Below are 22,539 nucleotides of genomic sequence, written 5' to 3' on the forward strand. Positions count from 1 at the left end.
AAAACAGATCGTTCTTAAAATTTCAGCAGTTTGTGTTTGTAGCATCTCGTATGCATGTTTTAATAAGCATTCCGGTTACTGACACATGATGTACGATATACCGTAGAAAAGCAAGTGAATGCTAATGATAAAACTATCATCAAAAGTTTCCTATAAGTTAACCTAGAAAAATTGATTAGGTTACATTCTCTAATGTTTAAAAATGTTTGCAATTCATTTCTATGTAAATAAATAAATAATGCACCCTTTATTTATTTGTCTTTCATTCAATAAACGTTAAAAACGAAGATATGTACTATTATCTTTTCTTTATTATCATATGCGTTTCTAGTGTAATAGGTGTTTCGAGTAGGTGGCGCCACGAGTAATCTTTCGGCCCGCGAAGAATTCAAAATACATTAAAATTTTAATTTGAAAATTTGCGCCTCGAAGTGTAATGAGAAAACAAGAATAAAGTACAAATAGAAATTTTTTCGACAATATCGATCTATCAAGAAAAACATTACAATATCAAAACACGAAAAGGATGCACTGGAAGATTGCAATGGCAAGGAGACAGCCTTTTCTGGTTGATCTAGCGATGTAAAAAGGTAGAGGAAGGAAGAAGAAGCGAAGCGAATCAATCGTTGTTCGACCAACATTGTGACACGATATAAGTACCTATGAAAGAAACACGTAGAAAAACTGTTGAGCTTCGTAACATAACCGAAGAAAGAAACCAAGACAGGGTTAGCGACAATGTCAAGATTCTTTCGAATCAATGACTTTTACTTAACTTTAAACATTTTTTAAATGAGCAATTTAAATTAAACCATTACTTCATTTTTAACTTGATCTTCATTTATAAACTACATTATTTTATTATAATTGTTCCTATAATCGTTATTGTTCAGAACTCATTCGTTGTTCAAACGTCGTGACTTTAGAACAATGTGTTCGTATATAAATTGTATCTGCTGTTTGTATTATGCGTGTTAACAAATTATATAAGGTAACTTTTGCTTTTTCTTCTTGTTATACCCATTACTGACAAAATTACCGAGAACGGAAGCGAGCTCTCATAGTCTCCTTCTATCTATATCGTTTGTCTAGTTCTCATTAGCGATGAACCAACATCCGTTTGCAGAGCTCATTATAGCATTTATTACAAATTCAATACCGCGCGACCATTAACTCACGAATATCAATATTATATTACTGTAATCAGGATTACGAGCAATTAACAGTACAGTATACATTAGGACAATATTCTTCTATCGAGTTCTTGAATTCTTTTCAAAGATAGGATCCTAAATCGATCCCGTCGCTATTTCGCACATTAGCGATGTAGTTGGGACGTGACAGCCCTCTGTGATGTTCAAGGTTTCATACCACTTTCAGATCTATTTAATACAATTGGTGTTACATTAACAACAGTCTTGTTTACAAGATGAATTTCATAAAAGACAGAATTAACAGAAATCAGAGATGATACTTAATGTTTGCTTTGCCATTGAAAATTGACAAGGAATCGATCACAGGCACGATTATAATTGCTGATTCCTAGGAAATAATTCCTACAGAAGAAACATTTACAGTATTCTGTTGTAAGATTTTAAATGTACTGTCTACATTCCGATGATACAAACTAAGACAAAGCCAAAAAAACTCCGCGGTAAATGAAGTTTTTTAACAAGTGTCTGGAGTTTGAGAAATGTATGGAAGAATCGTTGTTGAAACGTATAATTTTCTGTTTTAGGTGCATGATAGAAGATTCTTCCTTCTAGGAGCCAACAATTTTGGCATGCATCATTTTCGTTATGATGCGTACAAGCCCTTCGTTTGTTACCGAGAAGTAAGAGGAAGCTTCGCGTGGCGTTCGTTCCCATCGCTGAGCATTGCTACCTCGCACGCTGCCATGATGCGTAGGTGTTTCCGGCCGGCTGAAGCACGGGCATCTGCTCGATCTCTCGTGCGCTCAAGAACGAAGAAAGAGAAGGAGAAAAGACCGAAGAAGGAAAAGGAAAGGAGAGAGAGACGGAGAGATGGAGAAAGAGAAAGAGGGCGATTAGAGAGAGGAAACAGCAACACACGGCGTCAAGCAATAGAGAGAGAGAGAGAGAGAGAGAGAGAGAAGAACGAGCCGACAAATAAGGGAGCTAGCGAGCAGAGCGAGAAAAATAGAGTCAGTCAGCGGGTGAGCGAGTAGAAAAGCAGGATGCGAGTGGAAGGACGCCGGCCGTGGAGAGAGCAACCAAGAGAGAGAAAGAGAGAGAGAGGGAGGATATACTCGGCCGGAAGCAGTTACTCGTGCGATGTAACGAAAATATCAGCCGTCCGTTTCGCAATCGGCCTACCCGCGTTCGCCGAGTTTAATATAGAACACTCGCACGCCCTGTCGCGAAAACATCACACTAACCTCGCTAACCGCACGTTGCTATTGCATTTATCGCGTCAGATCGAGAAAAAAGATCCCGTTCATCCTCCTCTGTATGATTCGACCGAAGCTGCGTCGACGAAAAGAAGACGTCTGCACAGTGTCCAGGTACTTTAAGGCGCACACTAAAGCACGGATAACCTTCTCTTTGGAATCCGTGCGGTTACTTCCACATATCGTGTCCTTGATATTTGTCTTCGATGCATGAGAATTCGATAATCGGATGCAACTTGCACGATTTTTTCTATCTTTCTTAGTTCTCGCGACTTAACTTCAACGAAGCGAATCAAGATTGGGTTTATTATCAAAATATGTATCCTATTTTTTTTTTAGGAAGTATGTATATCGATTGTTTTCATTGATGGATCATTTTAAATACACGCTTCCTTTCCACTGGATCGCAAAAAACGTATCGCAAACTCGCTCATTCTAATCTCTCTTTCACGGTAATAAATTTCTGTATATTGTATCAGTACAATATTGAGCTTAATCTGTCCTATTAGATCGTAAGTCATATTTGTGTAACCGATGGCTCGTAGATCTTTCCCTCTTCCTTCTTCCCTCCCTCTCTTTCTCTCCACGTGACCTTGGCTCTCCCATTACCCTGACGCGATAATAAATTCTTACGACGGATCCCTATAAAATCGCTCGGCGACGAACGCTTCTCGCCTTCGTTTCGTCCCCGGATGCTTCGCTTTTAATTCCCTGTCCGATAAACCTGATCGACCGTAAAAGCGTCTGGCTGCTTCAGATACCTCGATCGCACTCCACTCATTGAAAATTTCACGATCCTCTCTCTCTCCGCTACTCGTTCGTTTTCGTGAAATGTTTATCAGCAACTCGCGCGCGAGTGACAGCCGCGATAGCTCGTTCCATCCTCCGTTCCACCTACCACATGCACGAATCACTGATCAATACAACGTTCGTAGAACGACACTGGAAATATCACACGATTCTCGGAATATAGCGAGCATTCCACGAACACCTCTCTATCAGTCTCGATTCTTTTCCCGACCGCATTATTGGTTCGGATTTTTGCGTTTCCGGGACGATGCGCTTCGAACGCATGTGTACAATGGTCGCTTCTATTTGACTCTTCTGTCGTGTCGAATGGCGCGTTCGATCACTCAGACTGCTGCTTCAATGGAACATTTCCGAGTTTCGCATGACGCGAGAAAAACTATCGAAGTATTGTGAACTAATCAGGGCAAGGATTCACTCTGAATTAAGTTTGCCTCGTCCTCTTTCCAACAATCGATCTCTTATGTCTTAGGAATCGAACTATCGACAAACCATCCTTCTGACGAATAAAATCTCACGCGTATTTACACGAAGACCACAGAGCAAGAATAGGATAAGTCACATTTAGCAATTTGGAAGTCCGATATCTTATCAACGTAACATCATCAATTTCTGACCTACTGCTAAAATGCTTATCTTCTGGTCGAATTGGATGTTCTCTCTTTTAAGTACGTTATATCAATGTACACGCTTTTAATCGCTGAATAACATCAAAGTTAAAAAATCAACAACAGAATTGTTCTTGTCACGCCCTTTCCCTGTAATCTTCGTATACTTGAATGTTCTAATGTATTCATGAAAACGATAGTTCGTTAGAGCACGTATCCGCTGTAATCATAGACTAACACGTATTTCCTTGTTGTTTAGAATTGCATTCGTGCGAACAAGTTGTTGCGCCCTGTAACAGTTGTCATCCGTTTGTTTCACTTTGGCGCCTTGTAGCATCGTGTCACATAGAACCGTGCTAACGTTCTTTCAATAACGATTATATCGTCAAACTGCACCGAATAAGACATATAGCACAATACTGCTGCAAAGGTTTGTTGCATTGTACCACTGGAATTGGAAACCTTTCTGCAGCGTGTTGCACCTTTGTTTCTCCGCTACTTACGTTCTGTAGGTAAAGCGATGCGATAAACACCGCGTATCAAATCTTACAATATTTTTAAGTCAGTCGGTACTATGAAATTATCGTGTCACGTACGAGTATAAGTGCTTATCCTTAATACAATATGTACCAAAGGATGAAACTAGTTTCGCGGGCGGGTAGAAGGTGAAGGGGAAGAAGGGGTTAAAGGACGTCTCCGGTAGCTTTGACTTCTTCGAATGTGGTTGAACGAGTCGTCAAGGTAAGGCAAAGCGAGGCAAAAGCGAGCCAGGCCAATCTTCCCTTTCGTTGATGCGTTCGTTCGTGCGGAGAGGAAGGGATAAGTAACCGGAGATAGCGATGGAATCAACGCGTTCCGAATCGCTTCGGACCGTTGACAAAACTTCCATCGCGTCGAACGTTGTTCAATTACTGTGCGTATGTTTAAGCACGGCGCGCCGCAAAGTGTCGACCAAAATCTTCGAATCGAATCTCGAAAAAACGGCGAGGAAAAATTTGTGAAAGATCGATGCTTCAAATTCTGATTCGTGTTATTACGGAAGATGTTAACTCATCGAGGACCGAACAATAATTTATGACAGTAACTGCAGAATGTATTCGCGCATATTTTTATTCTCTAATGGAATTTTTTTCATCAGGTTCCTTTGATTCTCGTGCTATTGAATTTTAGTAGCTATTTGGAAGTACCGCTATATGATAAGAAACTTTATATTTTTGAGCCTAATTGACCATTAGTATAGAAGCGTTATAACAAGCACGTACATCTCTTTAAGTTCAACTTGAGATCTAAGTGAAAGAAATAACGACGAAAAATACTCCCTTTCGCAGCTACGATATTGAAAAACAGTATTTAGATAACATAGATCGATAAAAAAGAAATTTCAAATGAAATGTCGTATTAAAGCAACGTGACCCTTAATGAATTAATATTCCACAGATGTTTCCGAGTGATTTCGAACAACTGGGGCGATAACACCGCATCCTCCTAGTATTTCTATACGGTCTAATTAATATTCCAAGAAATGCACATACGCTGTGTTCTATCGATCGCTCTTTTCCTATGAATTATTGGAAACACCGCTCATTCATTCCATTAAAACCAAATTATTATCGGAGATTTTTGTCTGACTAAATCGTTCGAAAACTTGCAACGGATGGAATTTAATGCCCATCGCTAACCGGATGAAGCCCAAGGAAGGAGGGAAGGGGAGATCGTGTACAGGTCTCGACATCGAAGGTGGAGTTGAAGAGTGGGGAAGAGGCCACTTCCGGTCACGTGACAACACTGGACCAGCCAGCCTGCCACTTTGCTCTCTTCTTATTTTCGACTCGTCAGACCCTCTTTTTCTCACTCTCTCTCTCCCTCCCTTTCAACCTTCCCTTGTGTAGCTCCTCATCGGCGTCATCTTCTTGTTCTTCTTTTTCTTCTTTTTGATTAACTCAAACTGTCACGAATCGGTCAGGAACAAGCGAAACAGATGGTGGAGAACGTATTTTCACGTCTTATTCTCGTCGCCATGGAATTTTCAATTTGCACGATGATGTTCACTCTTCGTTCATAGTATGTGCATCTTCGACTCCTATATCGCGATAAAGATTGCAGGAATTAATTATCAATCGAAGGGACTGCTGCAGCAAGGAGATATCTCCACTTTCCAGTAATTAGAGCGAATCGATAAAACCGACTTCAAGACCAATTAAAATCGAATCGCTAGACTGACGATATTTATGCAAATTCATACTTTTATGAATATAATCAGACAGATCGAACTTCGATAGAAGATTGTTTTATATACGAAAAATCGTAGAGCGTGATGTGTTTTTGAGATCCAATATTTTACATTTTTGAATATCCTGTGAATGCGTAAAAATCGATAAGACACGTTCTTAAACGTACTATACATTCATAGCGAACTAATATCCGTAGTGCTGAACATTTGCACTTTTCAACCCGCTATCTTTAACACTTTTTCCAATCGATAGACTTTAAATATCGAAGCTTCGGCTATCAGTGAAGTCTGTTAAAATCCAGAAATATTTTATTTTTTACAAAAAGCATGTATAAAGAATGAAAAAAAAGATAAGGACGAAATTTGCGCGAGAAAAAAAGAAAATAAAAAAGTATTTGCTTACTAACTTTATTAACAATTGCCGGTATAAACCTGAATCTACTAACAATTAGATAACAACATGTGCGTCAACGCATTCCTATGGACGTAACGAATTCGCATCAACCGGAAGTAATGGAATTTTTCGTTCTTTTCTGTTCTCCTATTTCTCTCTCTCTCTCTTTTCTTTTTTTCTTTGTGCCGTTTTATTAAACATTGCGATATATTATTTATCAAAGGTAGAAAGATTGTTCAGTTTGAGGCGAATTTGTATCGATCCATGGAGGGGGGGGGCGAGGGGATTAATACACCGAATTGGTACATTTCTTCGTTTTTTACACCACATTGTTCTTCTTTAATATTGTACGTCCGTGTACGTAAGACATATATCGTAGTTACGTCGATGTTAAACGCTTTGTGATTACAATGTCCCAAAGAATCAGGTTTCGCAAGGGGACTACACGGTAACGATACTGATGCGACGAGAGCTTATTCACCGTAGAAGAAACTGATCGAACCTGAATACGCTGATACATCTATTTATTTTCCTTGTTTATCGCAATCTGTTTTTCTTTCTAACGATTTTGGACAGATTTCCTGATTTCGCGGCAGGCTATATCCTTGTCTTTTTCTCGATCGTTTTCTATCAAACAACCTAGACATACACGTTACGAATTTTATTTCTCTTTGTCCTTATTTCGTCGATCTATTATTTTATCCGAAATAACGAGAAGATGATCGCTGCGGATGAGTATTCTTCTTCGAATTTTTGCAAGAATTTCCATTGTAAATGTATTTCGAAAGCCGTCGCTGTTTATAAGTACTACGCGGCAAACGTCGAAAGAAAGACTAAAGATTGATAATACGGAAGAGAAAATGTTAAGCAAGAGAGACAGGGAGGAATCGATCAGATGTCTCGACTCGTGTGATAACCTCTGCGCACCCGACAAATGATATTGCAAAGAACGATAGACGAATCTCTAAATTAATCGGAGAATCGAAATAATCGGAAACAATTTTGGCTGTCCTCAAACTACTGCTTTCAATATGTTAAACAGAAATGCATAAATATATATGTATATATATATATATACATGTATATATACATGTTTGTGTATATATATAATTCATATGTATATATATATGCATATATGTGTATATATATATATATATAATATTTACAAGACATATACAGAGCATATATAGTTAATATTAATAAAAACATACATTTTTCCTTTTTGCTTCGCGAGACACGCGCGCGCACACACATGCAACCATACATATTATACATACAAGCGCGCGCATAGGTATGCACAAAACGCATCATTGGGATCGTCGCGACGTACTTCTTGATTAACACTTTTACCTTTTTGCTCTAGGGCTCGATGTTCCCGTGAGTCGATCTCGACCATTTGAATTGCATTTCAACGAATATGCCCGTGTCTGGTTCACCTTTTCTTCAGCATTTTTTAACCAGACGCTTCGTTCCTCGTGTATATAATGTACCGTTCGGAATATCAAATAAAAAATATTATTCGTCGTTAAAAGGTTGAATAGAAAAAAGGAAGTTTTCAAACATTGGACGAACGCTTGCGAGAACCCGACGGTTTCCAATGGTCTCGTTGTATCTTTTTTATTTGTACCAAATATGCTCGCAACATCAAATCAGTGTACGTCGAAGGTTTCGCGAGTCGTGAAAGGCTATACGATCAACGCACCCAAAGTTTCCAATTACGGCCGATCCGCGGGACGTTCTCCCTGTACCATGCGTTCTCCTATTCCCTTGACTTGGAAGGGCGAACCTACGAAAGGGGATTGATTTCGGGATATTGCGATTCGTTGGATGTTCGATTGTTTCCCGCCACGTTCACTCCGCGACAGGTTCTATCGCGGACGACTCTCGGAAGTCAACGCAGCGGCAAACGTGTGAACGCGTGGTTTCTTCCCGTTTCTCGCTGCCTCTTCGCGACGAACGAAGCCGAACGAGCAATCGGAAGAAAAACCGCTTCGCCGAGTAATCGCTCTTCCCGTGACGCGTTTTCCAACCTTTCGACCCCCCTCTCGTACTTTACCAACTTCCAAGGAATTACTTTTCGCTGCATTAACGGTACGCGCGTCTTCGATCGTTTGTTCATCTTTCCCAAAATATGCCAAAAATGCAAGGACTACTCGTATATTTCGTTCGATGCGTTTCAAACATGGATAAAACGGCGATGTCGGTGGTATCTGTTGGAAAAACGGTTTAGACAGTCTCGACAATAAAAGAAACGAACGTGATCGTGGTCGTGAGGATGACGGTGTCCCGTAGAACGTCGACATACCTCAACGATCAAGCCGCTCGAGCAAGAATGGAAAGTTAACACACCTTTGTTCGGTGAATTCCGTCCGCGTGGGAAGCGCCGTTACCGTGCAATTAAACGCCGCTCCAGGCTGCAGCGGCGGCTCGGCTCTCCACAACACCAGAGTCTCGAAGGCGTTAATTATTTCAAAATCTTGGTCAGAGAAGTAGAGTCGAACCAACGAGGAAAGCGATTATCCGCGTATATACGTTAAATCGGCGTTCGTAGTAACGAAAGAAGAAAAAAAAGAAGGATCCCGAGTCGCGAATCCACTCTCGTGTTATAGAAGAGCGGAGCAACACCGGCAAAACGGCCTGTCAACTACACCACCGCACGACGCGTGTATCGCTTTGTACCTCGTACTTTAATGAAACGATATTTAATTAAACTCGCACGACTAGATAATACTGGAAAAAAGGAAGAGAATTAACGAAATGGAAAACGACGCCCCACAACGTAACGTATACAAATACGTATACGTACGTAAGAGATTTCAGGCGTGTTGTACTCTTTCCTCCCCCTTCCCTCATTCGTTCTGTCCTGTGCCGTACTTCTCTTCTCCTCACGCTTATGCCCCCACGCAATTGTCCTTTTCCCATCTGCCCGCATTCTCGTCGTCCCCATGAAGCACACCCATACACGCATACATACATAGACATACACACACGTACAGCAACACTTACACACAGATACACATATAGATGCAACCGTTCATTCTTACAGACTTACATAGCGCTCTCGCTCTCACGCAGCCCGAACGCGTGCATTATCTCGATCTCGTGTCATACCGCTCTCTAACGCTCGACAGGGCCGCTCGATACAACAGTGTTAACGAGTATAAAACCGTATACATCGTGTACCGAGCGGAGGAAAACGCTCGGAAACGCGGACAATGCTTCTTTTCAGAGCTTTCTTTCTCCGTCTCTTCCCCTTCTCCCCCTCACCCTTTTTCTTCCCCTCCATATCTTTACTCCTTCCTTTTTCGATTCTTATATACGTATTTTACCGCGAGATGTAAGCGACTGGAACACGGTTTCAGAAAATAATCGAGTCCAGTCGGGCAGGACGCCTTCCGAATTCTTTCGCCGCCTGCTGATCAAATATCTCTCGCCGCCTCTCTCCGTGTCGTGCTCCTACTGTGAAACTTTATGTATTACTTGGCGATGCAGCCACGAATAAATTAACCGTAGAAAAGTTTCTTCTTTATACAAATGTAATATACAATATACATATCTATAACCTAAGCGTAGACGCGTGTACACGCGTTTCGAGCAAAGTAACAGCAGGAACGCGTGTACACGCGCGTACACGTGCTCGCGTTCAATATACTTTAGTGGTTCGTCTATTTACTTTCACGCTTTCTCTCTCGTACGCTCCCTTACTGTTACCACGCATTCGCTTGGTCACGCTCGCATTTGCTCCCTGTGTGTGCGCGTACTATTTATATATTCTATCATGTATAGACCTACCTATACGTAAGTGGTATGTCTCTGCGTTTATACGCACGCTCGCGTAGTACATTGTCAATCTTTCTCGCCCTTTCTCCGCCGCCTTTCTACCCTTCGCCCATCATCCATCCTACTTCTCCTCCTTCACCTCCTTACCTTCCTACCACTACTATACGATACTCGCATTCTTCCATTCGTACACGTTCTTGCTCTTTCAAACTCTCTCGCTCGCTTCGCACTTTCGCGCGCGCATGGAAGAATAATAAATAAAACACTCGCGACGTCAGACGTACAAATTCGTCAGAATCTTCGATATCGTTTCTCGACTTAAATGCAACTCTTGTACTTAATGCAATTTTTCATTTTGCTCCCTCTCGATAATCCTGTGCATAGAAGAGCCTTGGCGTCTCTGCTCGGGAGAGGCCGCCATATACCACGTGTATTACCGGTGTTGGTAATAGTACCAACTATTAGAGTTCCGGTGTAACCGGGTCGAGCAACCTTTTCTCCGGATCCCTCGAGTCCCCGATGTCGTTGGCGATCGGATGATGCCTATTCCCGGCGTTCCCGATCGTGTTTGGGTTGCATCTGCATCCCTGAGCGGCATGCCGGGCGTAACATATTTCGCACAAAGCGACGCAGCCTTTGAACGGCCAGTAGCACAATAAACAAGGCATGACGAGGGTAAGGGCACCGAGACAAGCCCACCTGGAGACCCTCCTGTTCCCCGTGCACGAGCATGGTTCGTCCGCGCAGCTCCCGGCCGCCTCCCCGTCGATTCCACTGCCGCCGTTCCCGTCCACGCAATGATAAAACAGTCCTTTCACGCAGCACAAGCAAGAAGCGTAATCGAGGATCGTGTCGGCGGAGCAGAAGCATTTGTTGTCGCACAACCATTTGCTCGGCAATGGCGGTGGTTCCCGACAAGACTCGCAGCGACAGCGACCGCAGAAATTGCACATTATCGACAAACCGGCCGGATCGTAAGTTCTAGAGGCGAGGCTGTTGGCCGGTTCCTTGGTAAACGACACCGGCTGCTTGGTCACGGCGTTCAGTGTCGCGGTGTTCGCGGTGATCGAGCCCGCGGATGCGGTCGCGTTCGTCCCGCTCGCGATCAATCCGCGAAACGCTTGAGTCCTACTCGCGTGCAACCGATGCGTCGCCGCGACAGACGCGTCCGTTACACCCTTCTGACGATGCCTTCGGTCGATCTTCGGGCAATCAGTACCGACCCCGCGTTTGTTTTCATCGTCGATGACGCGTCGCTCCTGGTTCGAATGTTTGAACGGCGCCTCGACGTACTCGTTGATTGCCCTCTCTCCATCCGGTCGAGGCACGGTGAGGCTCACCTCGCTTATGGGACTCCTCGGTGGCGTGTCGTTCGACAACAGCCCCCGGGCGTTCGTCTCGTTCGAAATATCGACGTTCCTCGGTCTGCTCCGGAAGGTGCTCGAGAGCGGACTGAGCGGAGCGGTGACCAATACTCTCGGATTCGACGAGGCTGCGGGAGGCGCGGTAGTAGTCGAAGCGGCCGCGACGTGCACGCTAGGCAATCTCGGTGGCGGAAACGGTCGGTTGTGATCGTGCACGCGACCACCGGTGACGCCCTGTTGTTGAACGAAGCGTGCGTCTCCGTCGTCGGAATTGGTATTGGCGTTGTTGTCGGTGCTGATGACTGTGCTGGCGGTGTCGAGACCGTTGGTTGCGGCATTCGCGTTCGTCTGCGAAGAAGGCGGCCGCGAAAGCGGCGCGATCGCATTGTTCTGCGACATCGGCCGACCTCTCAGTTCAAGATGCTCGGCTTGGCAACGCGCCGCTGCGTCCACGCAACGCTTCCGGTGCTCCTCCTTCTTCTTCGCCTCCAACTCTTCTTCCTCCTGCCAGTGATTCGTGAAATGGATACCGTTACCGATTTCTGCACCCCTTTCTGCTCCTCTTCCGCCACTTCCACTTCCTCCTTCTCCTCCTCCTCCGCCTGCGCCACCCGGCCTAACTCGACTCGACGACGAGAGGGTCCTTCTCGGCGATCCTGTTCCCGGTCTGCTTGCTGTTTCTGGCGAGGATGGTGATGTGGAACGACGAACCGATAAAGCCGACGACGCTGCCCGCTCGCTAGCCCATTGTTCGATGGCTCTCGGTGATCCTGGACTCGATGTATGCTGCTGATTCTGATGGTGCTGTTGTTGCTGTTGCTGCTGCTGATAATGAGTTGATTGACTCGGGGTAGTAAGTATCGCCTCGTTGATCCGCACTGCCCAGCCCGCGCGAGGTGGTGACACTCTCGACAAGGGCGTTCCATTAGCGAGGATGAGGCTCGGTAATGCTCCGCGTCCGCTTCCTCTCGCCCTTGCGACACGCGCTTCATCCCCACCTGAAACGATACCACATCCGTTACTCTCTTCTCCTCTCTTTCTCTCTCGTAGTTTCAATAAATCGCAATATATCGTTATCTTGTCGAAACAGAGAATTAAAAAGCAACCAACACGCGATCATCCGTTTTGCCAGACCTGTATCGTATTTTGCCTATTCTATATGCCTAGTAAGAAGTATCCGCACGGAGAATCCTGAAAGAATGGGAGAACGAATTTGAATGAACAAAGCCGAAAGCGATATTCGGATTACACCTCGATAGATACGAAGAATGCTGTGTACGCGCCACTACCTACGTAGCTTCGAGGTAGGTTTGGTCTCCGCACGTGGGCGAGTGCGGCGCGAGTGGGCGCGAGTGGCCTGTGTGTGCAGCACCGGGGTTCTTGATTCAGTGGTCACCGGCCCACTCGAAGCGCCTACAGTTGTGGAAGAATCGAGCATTTCGTTCAACCAAGACCGATCGTGCCCTCCACGCAACTGCTCCGTGTGACAGACTTACAACCAGGGCTAGCCAATGAATTATTTCTACCAAGACTTTTTGGAGAAACTCAACGTTGGAAAATTATAGACTCTGTTATTCGTCTACCCTTCCGAGGGAGAATGTATAATATATTCGTCATGATAGACTCGAAGAACAGACGTAATATATAATTGGAAAACAGGGAAGAATCCACGCAGACCAGATGACATTAAATCTGGCTGGTAATCCGTTCAACGCGCCACGACCCACTCTCGCGAAGCCTACGGAACTGGAAGAAACGACGTTTGCCCGCACGAGACCAATCTCGCGTCCTACACGCATCCGCCGTGTAGAAATGCATTGGTATCTCTCGCAACGACGACTATTAACTTCCCTTGCTCTACTATTCGGTTTTTCTCTGTTTAGGAAACTAAACACGTCGATACAGTTGATAGTAAATCGACGAATATAAGAATCGACAGGATTTGAGTGCATGATTAAGCTATAGCTGCAGCGAATGCGCGTTCCAATGAATTATCGCTCTGACGAATGATACGTCCGAAGAAAGATGTGACTACTCTCATAAAAATGTACATTTCTTCTGCCCAACGGAACTATGACTCAATAAATGAGATAAAACTTAAAAGTGGAAAAAGCAATGACAGTGTTTCGATTCACGTTAGAATCTCCTATTATCTGCGTCATTTTCTTGTAGTAAATGGAATTCTCCGTCGAAGTAAGAAATTTGTTTTTTGAAAATTGAACGTTAATCGCGCAGATACTTGTGTATCAAAATTGAAAAATTAACAAAAACGGACTTGTCGATTTAACTTCTGAGAGGCTTAGATCGTTCTGACATATCTGTCACAACGTCAGTTCACGAGAAAACGCATCAACCGTAACCATAGCTCTACAAACAAGCGGTTCCAACATGTTTGAACGTAAGCAGATAGGTACGCACGGACGTGATCTTCAACGACACGGCGATGTTCTCGAAAAAACCTTCGAGCACAGGGCCATTCAGGCAGGATGCACTCGGAGGAATGCGTGGAGCCTATCGCCGGCCGACTGCCATAGGTCAGAGCTTTTAGACGCTCTATACGACCGAGTGCAGATAAGAGAAACGTTTTGTGAGTTTGTGCATAGCCGGTATAAACGAGCAACTGTCTTTCCTTCTCTCTATCTTTATCTCTCTTACCTCCTCTTTCTAAATCAACCAACAAAAACGAATACGTTTCTTCGTTTTCCTCGCAGTAGATACTAACGCTGTCAATAGATAGAAACTGATCCATCCGCTAATGGGTTTCTGGAAGTCGAACTTCCACTACCGTAAAACGATAACGCGAGGCGAATTTTCATTGAAAAGCAGACAGCTGCGAAGTGAAAGGTAGGCTCGTCCACGCGAGGAATTTCGTTTTGGCACGAGAGATATTCGTGCGACGCGTACGTCAACCAGTGAATAACGTGTACGCTTTCCAAGTAACGATAAGGTAAGTCACGAATCAATTATGAATCACACTGGTGGCATTACGGAACGGGAGAGCTTCGGGGAAGATTGCCAATCACGTAATTGTGACACGATGATTGTTCCGTCAATATCCACGCGCAATCGCCGCGATTAGGATAATGACGATGATACGTCGAATATTTAGCCAACTATCTCACGTCCTTCGTGCTGCGTTCGATATTTCATGTCTGGTTGTTCTGTCGCGTGCACAACGATAATTATAATTGGAGTTATTTGTAAATAGAATGCCACAAACGGTGAGATAATTCGGAAACGAAGATACGAATAATCCTTGTAATGTTTTACGATTTGTAATGTTACGTGTCAAAATAGTTAGTACGGGAAAAAGAAAATAAGTTTTGTTAAACAATGATACATTGTGGATTGTTGAACTACGTGGAAATTGGCTATTGTTTTAAAATTTCCTTAACACTAGTATTACGATGCTTGAACGAGCGCCTAAGTATATTGTGTGTGAATAATTATAATTTTAAATTATAATATCGATTATAAAATCATATAAATTATATATGTGATATGTGCAATTACCTTCCCATTGTAGAGAAATTCAATGCTTATTCCTTTTTTTTAAAGAAATTCCTATATGTTTATCGTAATAACACAAAAAAAAATCTCACTTTCTGTAACTGTAGACTTTAAGTCTACACTTACAGAAGTGTAAGTCTAAGTCTACGGTACAATTTAATTTTTGCGAAACGTTTGTATCTTTGACAGGATGTTAGAAATAAAATTCGTGTAACTGTCATTCGTAAAGAAACGCAATTTTTAAACGACGTTCCGGTCCAGATATGTTTCAATAACGCGCCGGAAATGTCCGCGATAAGATCGGACATGCTTCCTCGCCACGTACGTATTTCCGTTCAATAAAATTATCTGGTGCTGCGGTCAGCGCGATGTCGCGTATGCGTACCTATTAAATGGCAAGCTTTTCCAACGACCCTGCGCTAAGAAATAATTCTAAATATATATATCCAACTTTCATAACTCGTAAATCGTAGATGAAATATATAAACGTTTGCTTTATACAAAATACATTTCCTTCGTTTATCGCTGCAACTGCCAAACCTGTTAAAATAACGGCATTACAATTCTTTGATCACGCAATTACTAAATACTATATATGCGCGTCTCAGATAAAATAAGTTATTACACCTAACTGTTTCTATCATACCATTTGAACCGAACTGAGATTTATATATAAAACATTTAACGTTTCACACAAGATCACAGGAGAGGAAAAATCGCACGTACAATTTTTTAGTTCAACTTAAGATTAACGATAGAAAAATATGGTATAGTATATGTGAAAAATATCTAAAAAAAAAAAAATTGTGTATTATTAATACCGGTATTAGCCCTCGTAACCGTAACCATTTTCTTCTACATCCTGGCAATCGTTTAAAAAATCGACTAAGAATGGAAAATGGAGATGCGTGGAAATGAAGAAATTGGCCTTGTCGACTTACTGAAAATTCATGGGACTAGCGAAAATCCAGAAAAGAACGTGGGCTCGCCCACGCCGGGGCAGATGGAATCCTTCGGAGGCGTGTCTGATCACGGCGACGCACGCGCAGCGATAGGACACGACACCAACGGAACAGCGATTCCGTTCGAACGGATCTAGGAACGTCCTCGAATTCCACCGGACGACGTCAGCTTGTCACCCTCTCATCGGTCACGTCGTACTGCTCCCATTTGCCGCTTGTTTAATATCTGCACCACGAGCCTCCCTGTCGACGGCGTTTAGCGCCGAGAACGGGGCACATGTCACAAGCGTCAACGAATTTGAACGAATACTCGGAAAGCTCCCTATTCGATCTTATTTAATATTTCCGTCAAACGCCTTTCACTCAACGACGACGACGACGACGACGATATACTTTTGCACGGAAAAGATCAAGTTTCACCTGTACTGTTCCCAACTTTTTCTCGAATTTCATGGATGAAAAGGAACATTTAAATCAGCGTAGATATCTGCGATTATATCGTTTATGGTCCGGCGTTTGTCTCGGCAAAAGCGCGATAGAAGCAGCTTACGAAAGTGTTCGTTCGTGACACGAGACTAGGATATGAATGGACGACGGTTGACACGGAGGCGAGAAAGAAACGGTGAAACGTCATAACACGAAACAAACACGACAACTGCTGGCGGACGACTGACAATGAGCTTGCCGTGAGTAAGTTGAGCTGGCTAGCTGGCGGTGAAGGGGAAGGGGGAGCGCGTTAGCGATTGGGCGCAGTGTAAGAGGTCCGCGCGGAGGGGCGACAGGCGAGTCAGCCGAACGACGGATGAGAAAGAGAGAGAGCAGAGTGGGAACGATGACAGAGCAGTGAGCTGGGTACGAGCAGTAGAACGAGAGGCAGTAGAACGAAACGGATGGAGAAGAGGGAAAGCAGGAAAGGAGAAGGAAGGAAGCCATGAATGGCAACAGCCAGGCGAGGGGATCAGAGGGGACAAAAGTGGAGAGAAACGGTGTGTTCGAAAGAGCGAGATAGAGCAGAGGTGGTTGGCAGAGTGTGTGAGAGAGAGAAACGGAGGCCGGTCGAGCCCCGTGCACGGTATGCCATCTGGCGATATCGTGGCCAACGACTCGTTCGCAACACGAAGCTTTTTATGAATGGGCGGAAGCTATCATTGAAGCTTTAGATTGAATGAAAACATTACCTATGTCGTCACCGTGTATACCACCGACAGCGTCGGCGCGGCGACAGTGACGGTCGTCGGTCGCCACGCTGGAGGTGGCAAATGCTTGCGCGGTGATTTTTTTTTTCGTCCCTGTCAAACGTGCTCTCTACACGTTATACACGCCTCCTTCCACGCTGTGGGAAATTTTTTTGTCCGATCACCACACCGGGGGTTCGATATGCCGTTCCGCGTGTTATCGATCGAATTTAAAGCGTACCTCTCTCGGACGTTTACTCGACACCAAAGAGTCTCCGGTCACACCGGATAAAGGATTCTAGCCGCGTCATTTTACACGTTCACCGTCATCCTGCACCATTTTTTTCCTTCTCACTTCTTTTACCTTTTTTTCTCCTCGCGCATTTCCAATTGACTTTTGCGCGTTTCACACGGCAGAGGCAGCAAATTTCATTCGATCGTAACTGTTACCGAGGAATAGATAGTAAATAGAAAGAACGAACGAGTACCGTTACCGTTCAAATAACGATACCATTCTCGAACCGGAAAAACGTCTAAAGCTTATTAAATAACCAGACTGCATCTTTCGAGGAGTTTCTTTAATCACCTGACCATGTACCTACCGATCCTATTTCGATCTTTCGCCCAACATTTACGGTATCGGTCCCATTGTCTCTAACATTGTTCTCATTAATATTAATCATTTGTGGCGATAAATGGTCACGAACGTTCCGCTAGAATCAGCCTGAAAGTCACTATTGGTATTTACGTCGATCGTAAGACAGTCGATAAGAGCGTCTATTTAAAATAATACCGTTAATGGTACTTTTCATAGAAAAACGTATCGTGAACCACTTCGTTCCATAATGAAATCGGTTATTTGTGGAAGTTGAACGGTTTACTGTAATCACAGCCGAACGACAAATAATTATAACTCGATCATAGAGAACGCATGAAAAACCAGAAAACAAATCGCTTGCCTGGTAATTTTTAACTCGTCCTATCTAATCCTAGAATCAAAATCCAGTTTAAAAAAAGAAAAAAAAAGCCATTATCCTATCCATTTAAATAACCATGAATCAGGCGTCAGAGATCAGGCGTTGAAAGATCATCGACGATACTCATCGAATGAGTATCATGGCTGAATGAATTCCCAGCGTACTATACTATCGATAAATCGCTCTTACATGTTGACGCTATAGCGTTGATTCAGCTATGCGCGTAAGAGTAGACTCTGGTACAAGGAAGAATCCTTTCGTTTCATTTGGTTCGATTGTATCAGAGGCTCGTTTACAGCGAGTAGTCGTTCGATCACGTTGATACGCGAAACAGAGAGAAGTTGAAGGAGTAAGTCGACCGACCAACCAACCGAGCGAGTCGAACATGAACAGATGAGAGAGGCCGCACATAGAAAACGGAAGAAGAGAAAGAGATAGGCCGTCTCGTTCTGACGCGTTACATGCTTCTATATTTATCCTACTCATTAATTCTATCCTCGTCGTGCACCGTTCATTCATTCGAACATCTGTCTCGCTCTATCTCACCGTGCCGCGCCAACCGTCGTTGTCGCGTCTCTCTCTCTTTCTGCCGCGTACGCACGTTCATTCATCTCTTCTCTGTCCTTCCCGCTGCCCGTGTACTTTCCACTCGTTGTTTCTCGTCTCTTTCCATTCTATTAGCCACTCTCGTCCTCTCCTTCTCATACGCAATCGACTTGCCCCTTTCCCTTTTCCGTCCTTGTCTGGCCATCCTCCTTCTAGTTCTGGTTCGTTCACTCAGTCGCGCAACTAGTCACGTCGCTCCCACTCACTCGTGCTTCCCCACCAACGACACACATCCGCACGACAGATACCAATAGCGTAACTACGAATCCGCCTGGTTACGCGCATCGCGCGTAAATTGGAAATCTTATTCGAATTTATTTTATTTCATTTATCCCTTTTCGGGCACTTGAAATTTCATGCGGAGTTTTCTTTCTTTTATAATCAGACTCAAAGTATGAATATATTCTTCCACGATGAGAAAACCGAAGTAGAAATGATTGTTTTGTTATAGCCAAGTATCTAAGGTACGATTATATTAGCTTAGCAAAAGTTTCTAGAATACACCTTAAGAGACGCAAATTTTTTCTTTAAATTTGATTAAGTTACGTGATTTCATAATCTCGGTACGGCGCTGAGAGACTGAAAAGGATTTTCAAATGCGGATAGACATAGAGGAAGGGAAATGATTCGGGAACGACACGTTCACGCTATCTTTCAACAAATTACAGCGAGTATTATCTATCGGCAACGTAGATTTGCCGATCGTGTGTCAATGTATATCCTAGTTGCGTAACAACGTATTTCCGGGTCGCGGTCCTTGCAGTGCCGCACGAAAACTAAATAGCGCAGATAAAGATATCGTGTTCGAAGTGTAATGTTTCTTTGGTGTATCTCGAGTGTCGACTCGACAACGATACGACTCTAAACTACACGCGATATTGCGAGCTTATCGTTCACCGAAGCACGCTGACGATTCAACTCGCTAGCGGACCTTTACCAAGAATTTTCAATAATGTAGGAGAACGATATTATAATCAAGTGAGTGAAAAAATTTTCTATTTAAAAGTTAAAGAAGAGGATGTTTAGATGTCATTATGATTTATTGCGCCAACTCGAAGAGATTTTCTTTAGGGTTCTGTGAATTCGACGATACGCTACTGAAGCGTAGAAAGACAAGCGCGCAGGAACGTTAAGCGAAGCAGGCGAACAGCGAGCAAGCGAACAGCCAAGTAAACTTTGACGAGGGCTTGGCTCGCCTCCGAGCAAACATCTTTGTGCACCAAGAAATTTCTATATAAAATAAATTCCGATCCGCATCCGTACCATTAATTACGAGCCATCGCATCAAAGCCCCATAGATCTCAAAATTGATTTCTTTGCTACTAGCAACAATTTCAAAGTTATTTTCCACTTTCAAAATAATATCGACCACGCCTATTTATAAAGTTGAATCCTCTACAACTAAATAACTATACATACATAATCGTTCATTATTCGAAACAACCAAACGTGTAGAACAGGCAAAAGTAGCCACAATTCGCCTGCATTGCTGTTATTTGCTTAAGTTGCTACGTCAATAACGAAGAAACGTGCATGGTCGACTAGTGACGATGAAGAAAACACCCTAAGAAACGAAAGGCGTGCAATGGGTAGCAGCAAGTTAGCGAGCGTCAAAGCAGCCAGTTTATTTCGAGCGTTTTCGATTTCGAGGAGGCAGACTCGCGTGCCACTGGCGAAGCCAATTACACAATGGCTCATAAAAGAGCTCCGTATGAATTCCAACCACAAGACACAGAGATGCAAACAGAGCAGTTTGGCTCGTCCGTATTTCGCGTGGTGTAAATCTCGGAACGTGTAGCACGGGAGAAGGGAGGTAAAAATTAAGGCACGGAGAGCGCGGAGTTGACGATGATCCAAAATATTTTTCTTTCAACGGGCCGTGTCACGGTGCATCCGTTCACAACGGCCGACAAAATTAGAGCCGCACCGTCAAGTTATTTTAATGAGAATTCTGCTTCTCTCGGTGTGTCAAGATCGCGCGATTCAAGCAACCCGTCGCGCTGTAATGGTCGACAAAGCTGCCGTGTCTGTATGTGCTATCTTTTAAACCGAAATTCTAGTCCTTGGGAAAGTCAAGGTTCTGGGAAGTGTAACAAACCTAACGGATGTTATTTATTGCCACCGAGACCAGACTGAAAAACATTCCATGCTCCCGGATACGATCGTGGTTAACGAAGCGGCCGTAACAGACACCGATCGATTCTTATCGGTTGCGTGTCTTTTTCTAGAGGTCGTAACTTGCACGAGTTATCTAACATCGGGCGTACATTACATCCCAAACAAAACAATCTGTATTTCGGAAGAACTGATTAAACGCGTGAGTTTTGTATCGCGGAAGAAAGATTCGATTTTGTTAAAATCTTTGACAGTTCCCGAAAAGGAGAACTATATACGCTAGAACTACCGAACCAATCGAGATGAGCGATATCAGATATTTTGTTTTTATAATTACCAAAATTACACGCAAGTATTAACCTATTGTATGTAGTTTTACTTGTTCGTTGAAAGTTGCAACCTGATACTATAAGAAAATAATGTATTCTAATTGTAATTTATTTGACAATATATAATATAATCTAATATAATATAATATAATACAACGTACTGTAAAGTAATCTTTGCGTATATGGAAATTCCGACTATCTCAATAAAAAGAACAATTTATAATATCCATATTAAATTAACTATGTAAATGTATGTATATAGTATGTATATATATTAAAGATACATAGATCTAACATTAAACTTAAAATTAAAATAAAATCTTTCCTTCCGCGAACCATTGCGAAACAAGTTACTCGAAATAGTAAATTAATTCCAGAGACACCCCTTTAGTACCGAGAACTTCTCAGTTCGATGTCCTTTCGATTCACTGAAAACAGAAAGCGAAACGCCTTCCGTTCGCAGTGATGGTAGTTCGTGAGGGTTTGCGACGCGTTTCCAGGTAATATTCTCCTACAGAAGAAGCTCGAGCTCATCGTGAAAACGTTGCTCTTTTTGCCATGGAATTCTAGATAACCTTCCACGATTCTGATGAAAATATTTCGAAAACTTTGCAACCTTTCTCAATACGATTCCTAACATAAAACGTGCGAATTCTAAATATTTCCCTCGATCTAAAGAGAAAAGTTGGAAGATTCGCAGTATTGTTCGAGTTGGAAAAAGACGGAACATTCCAATCCTATTAGTTAGCTACCCGGATTTTTCCACCTGTTTTTCCTAACTTTCCACTCGAAGACTTGAGCAATAAACCGGGAAATATTTGAAAGAGTAATATTCGACTTTTTTTTTGTTATTTTTACGACTCATAGCTTCCTTCCAATAAAAGAGTGACGCAGTATTGACAATAGATGTGCAAAATCAGTTAAAACGATTGGTATCGAACCGTTTTACTTTTCCAATTACCAAACACATTTGCATGTAAATGTGTTTGGTAATTGAGATAGAAACATAATTACTGCGCTATGGATTTTTGAAGATTTATAGAAAATTTGAAGGTCCAAGGAAGCACAGAATATATGTAAAAAACTATATAAAATATCAAAAGGAAATCGTACATTATAATATTTAACGGATGTAAGGAATATTTATTTGGAATTCGTTTCTGGAATCATATTAGTATAAGTACAAATTTACGTAAACGTCTTTAGCCTAAGGATAATACGTACTTAATTATTTTTGTCGTATTTCTTTAATTCCATTTGACCATATGTCGT

General features: G+C 42.9%; 1 protein-coding gene across 1 annotated transcript in view; it reads right to left on the minus strand.

Moving 5' to 3' along the window:
• Positions 1-6,447: 6,447 nt before the first annotated feature.
• LOC126921277 (uncharacterized) overlaps positions 6,448-22,539 on the minus strand; it is a gene marked incomplete at its 5' end in the record, with an annotated part of 31,203 nt that continues 15,111 nt past the window's right edge. Inside the window, one exon of the mRNA XM_050732733.1 lies at positions 6,448-12,591. Within this exon, the coding sequence (XP_050588690.1) occupies positions 10,691-12,591 (1,901 nt within the window). The remainder of the gene's footprint in view (positions 12,592-22,539) is intronic.

The sequence above is a fragment of the Bombus affinis genome, chromosome 10, assembly GCF_024516045.1.
Source record: "Bombus affinis isolate iyBomAffi1 chromosome 10, iyBomAffi1.2, whole genome shotgun sequence".
Taxonomy (NCBI): Eukaryota; Metazoa; Arthropoda; class Insecta; order Hymenoptera; family Apidae; genus Bombus; species Bombus affinis.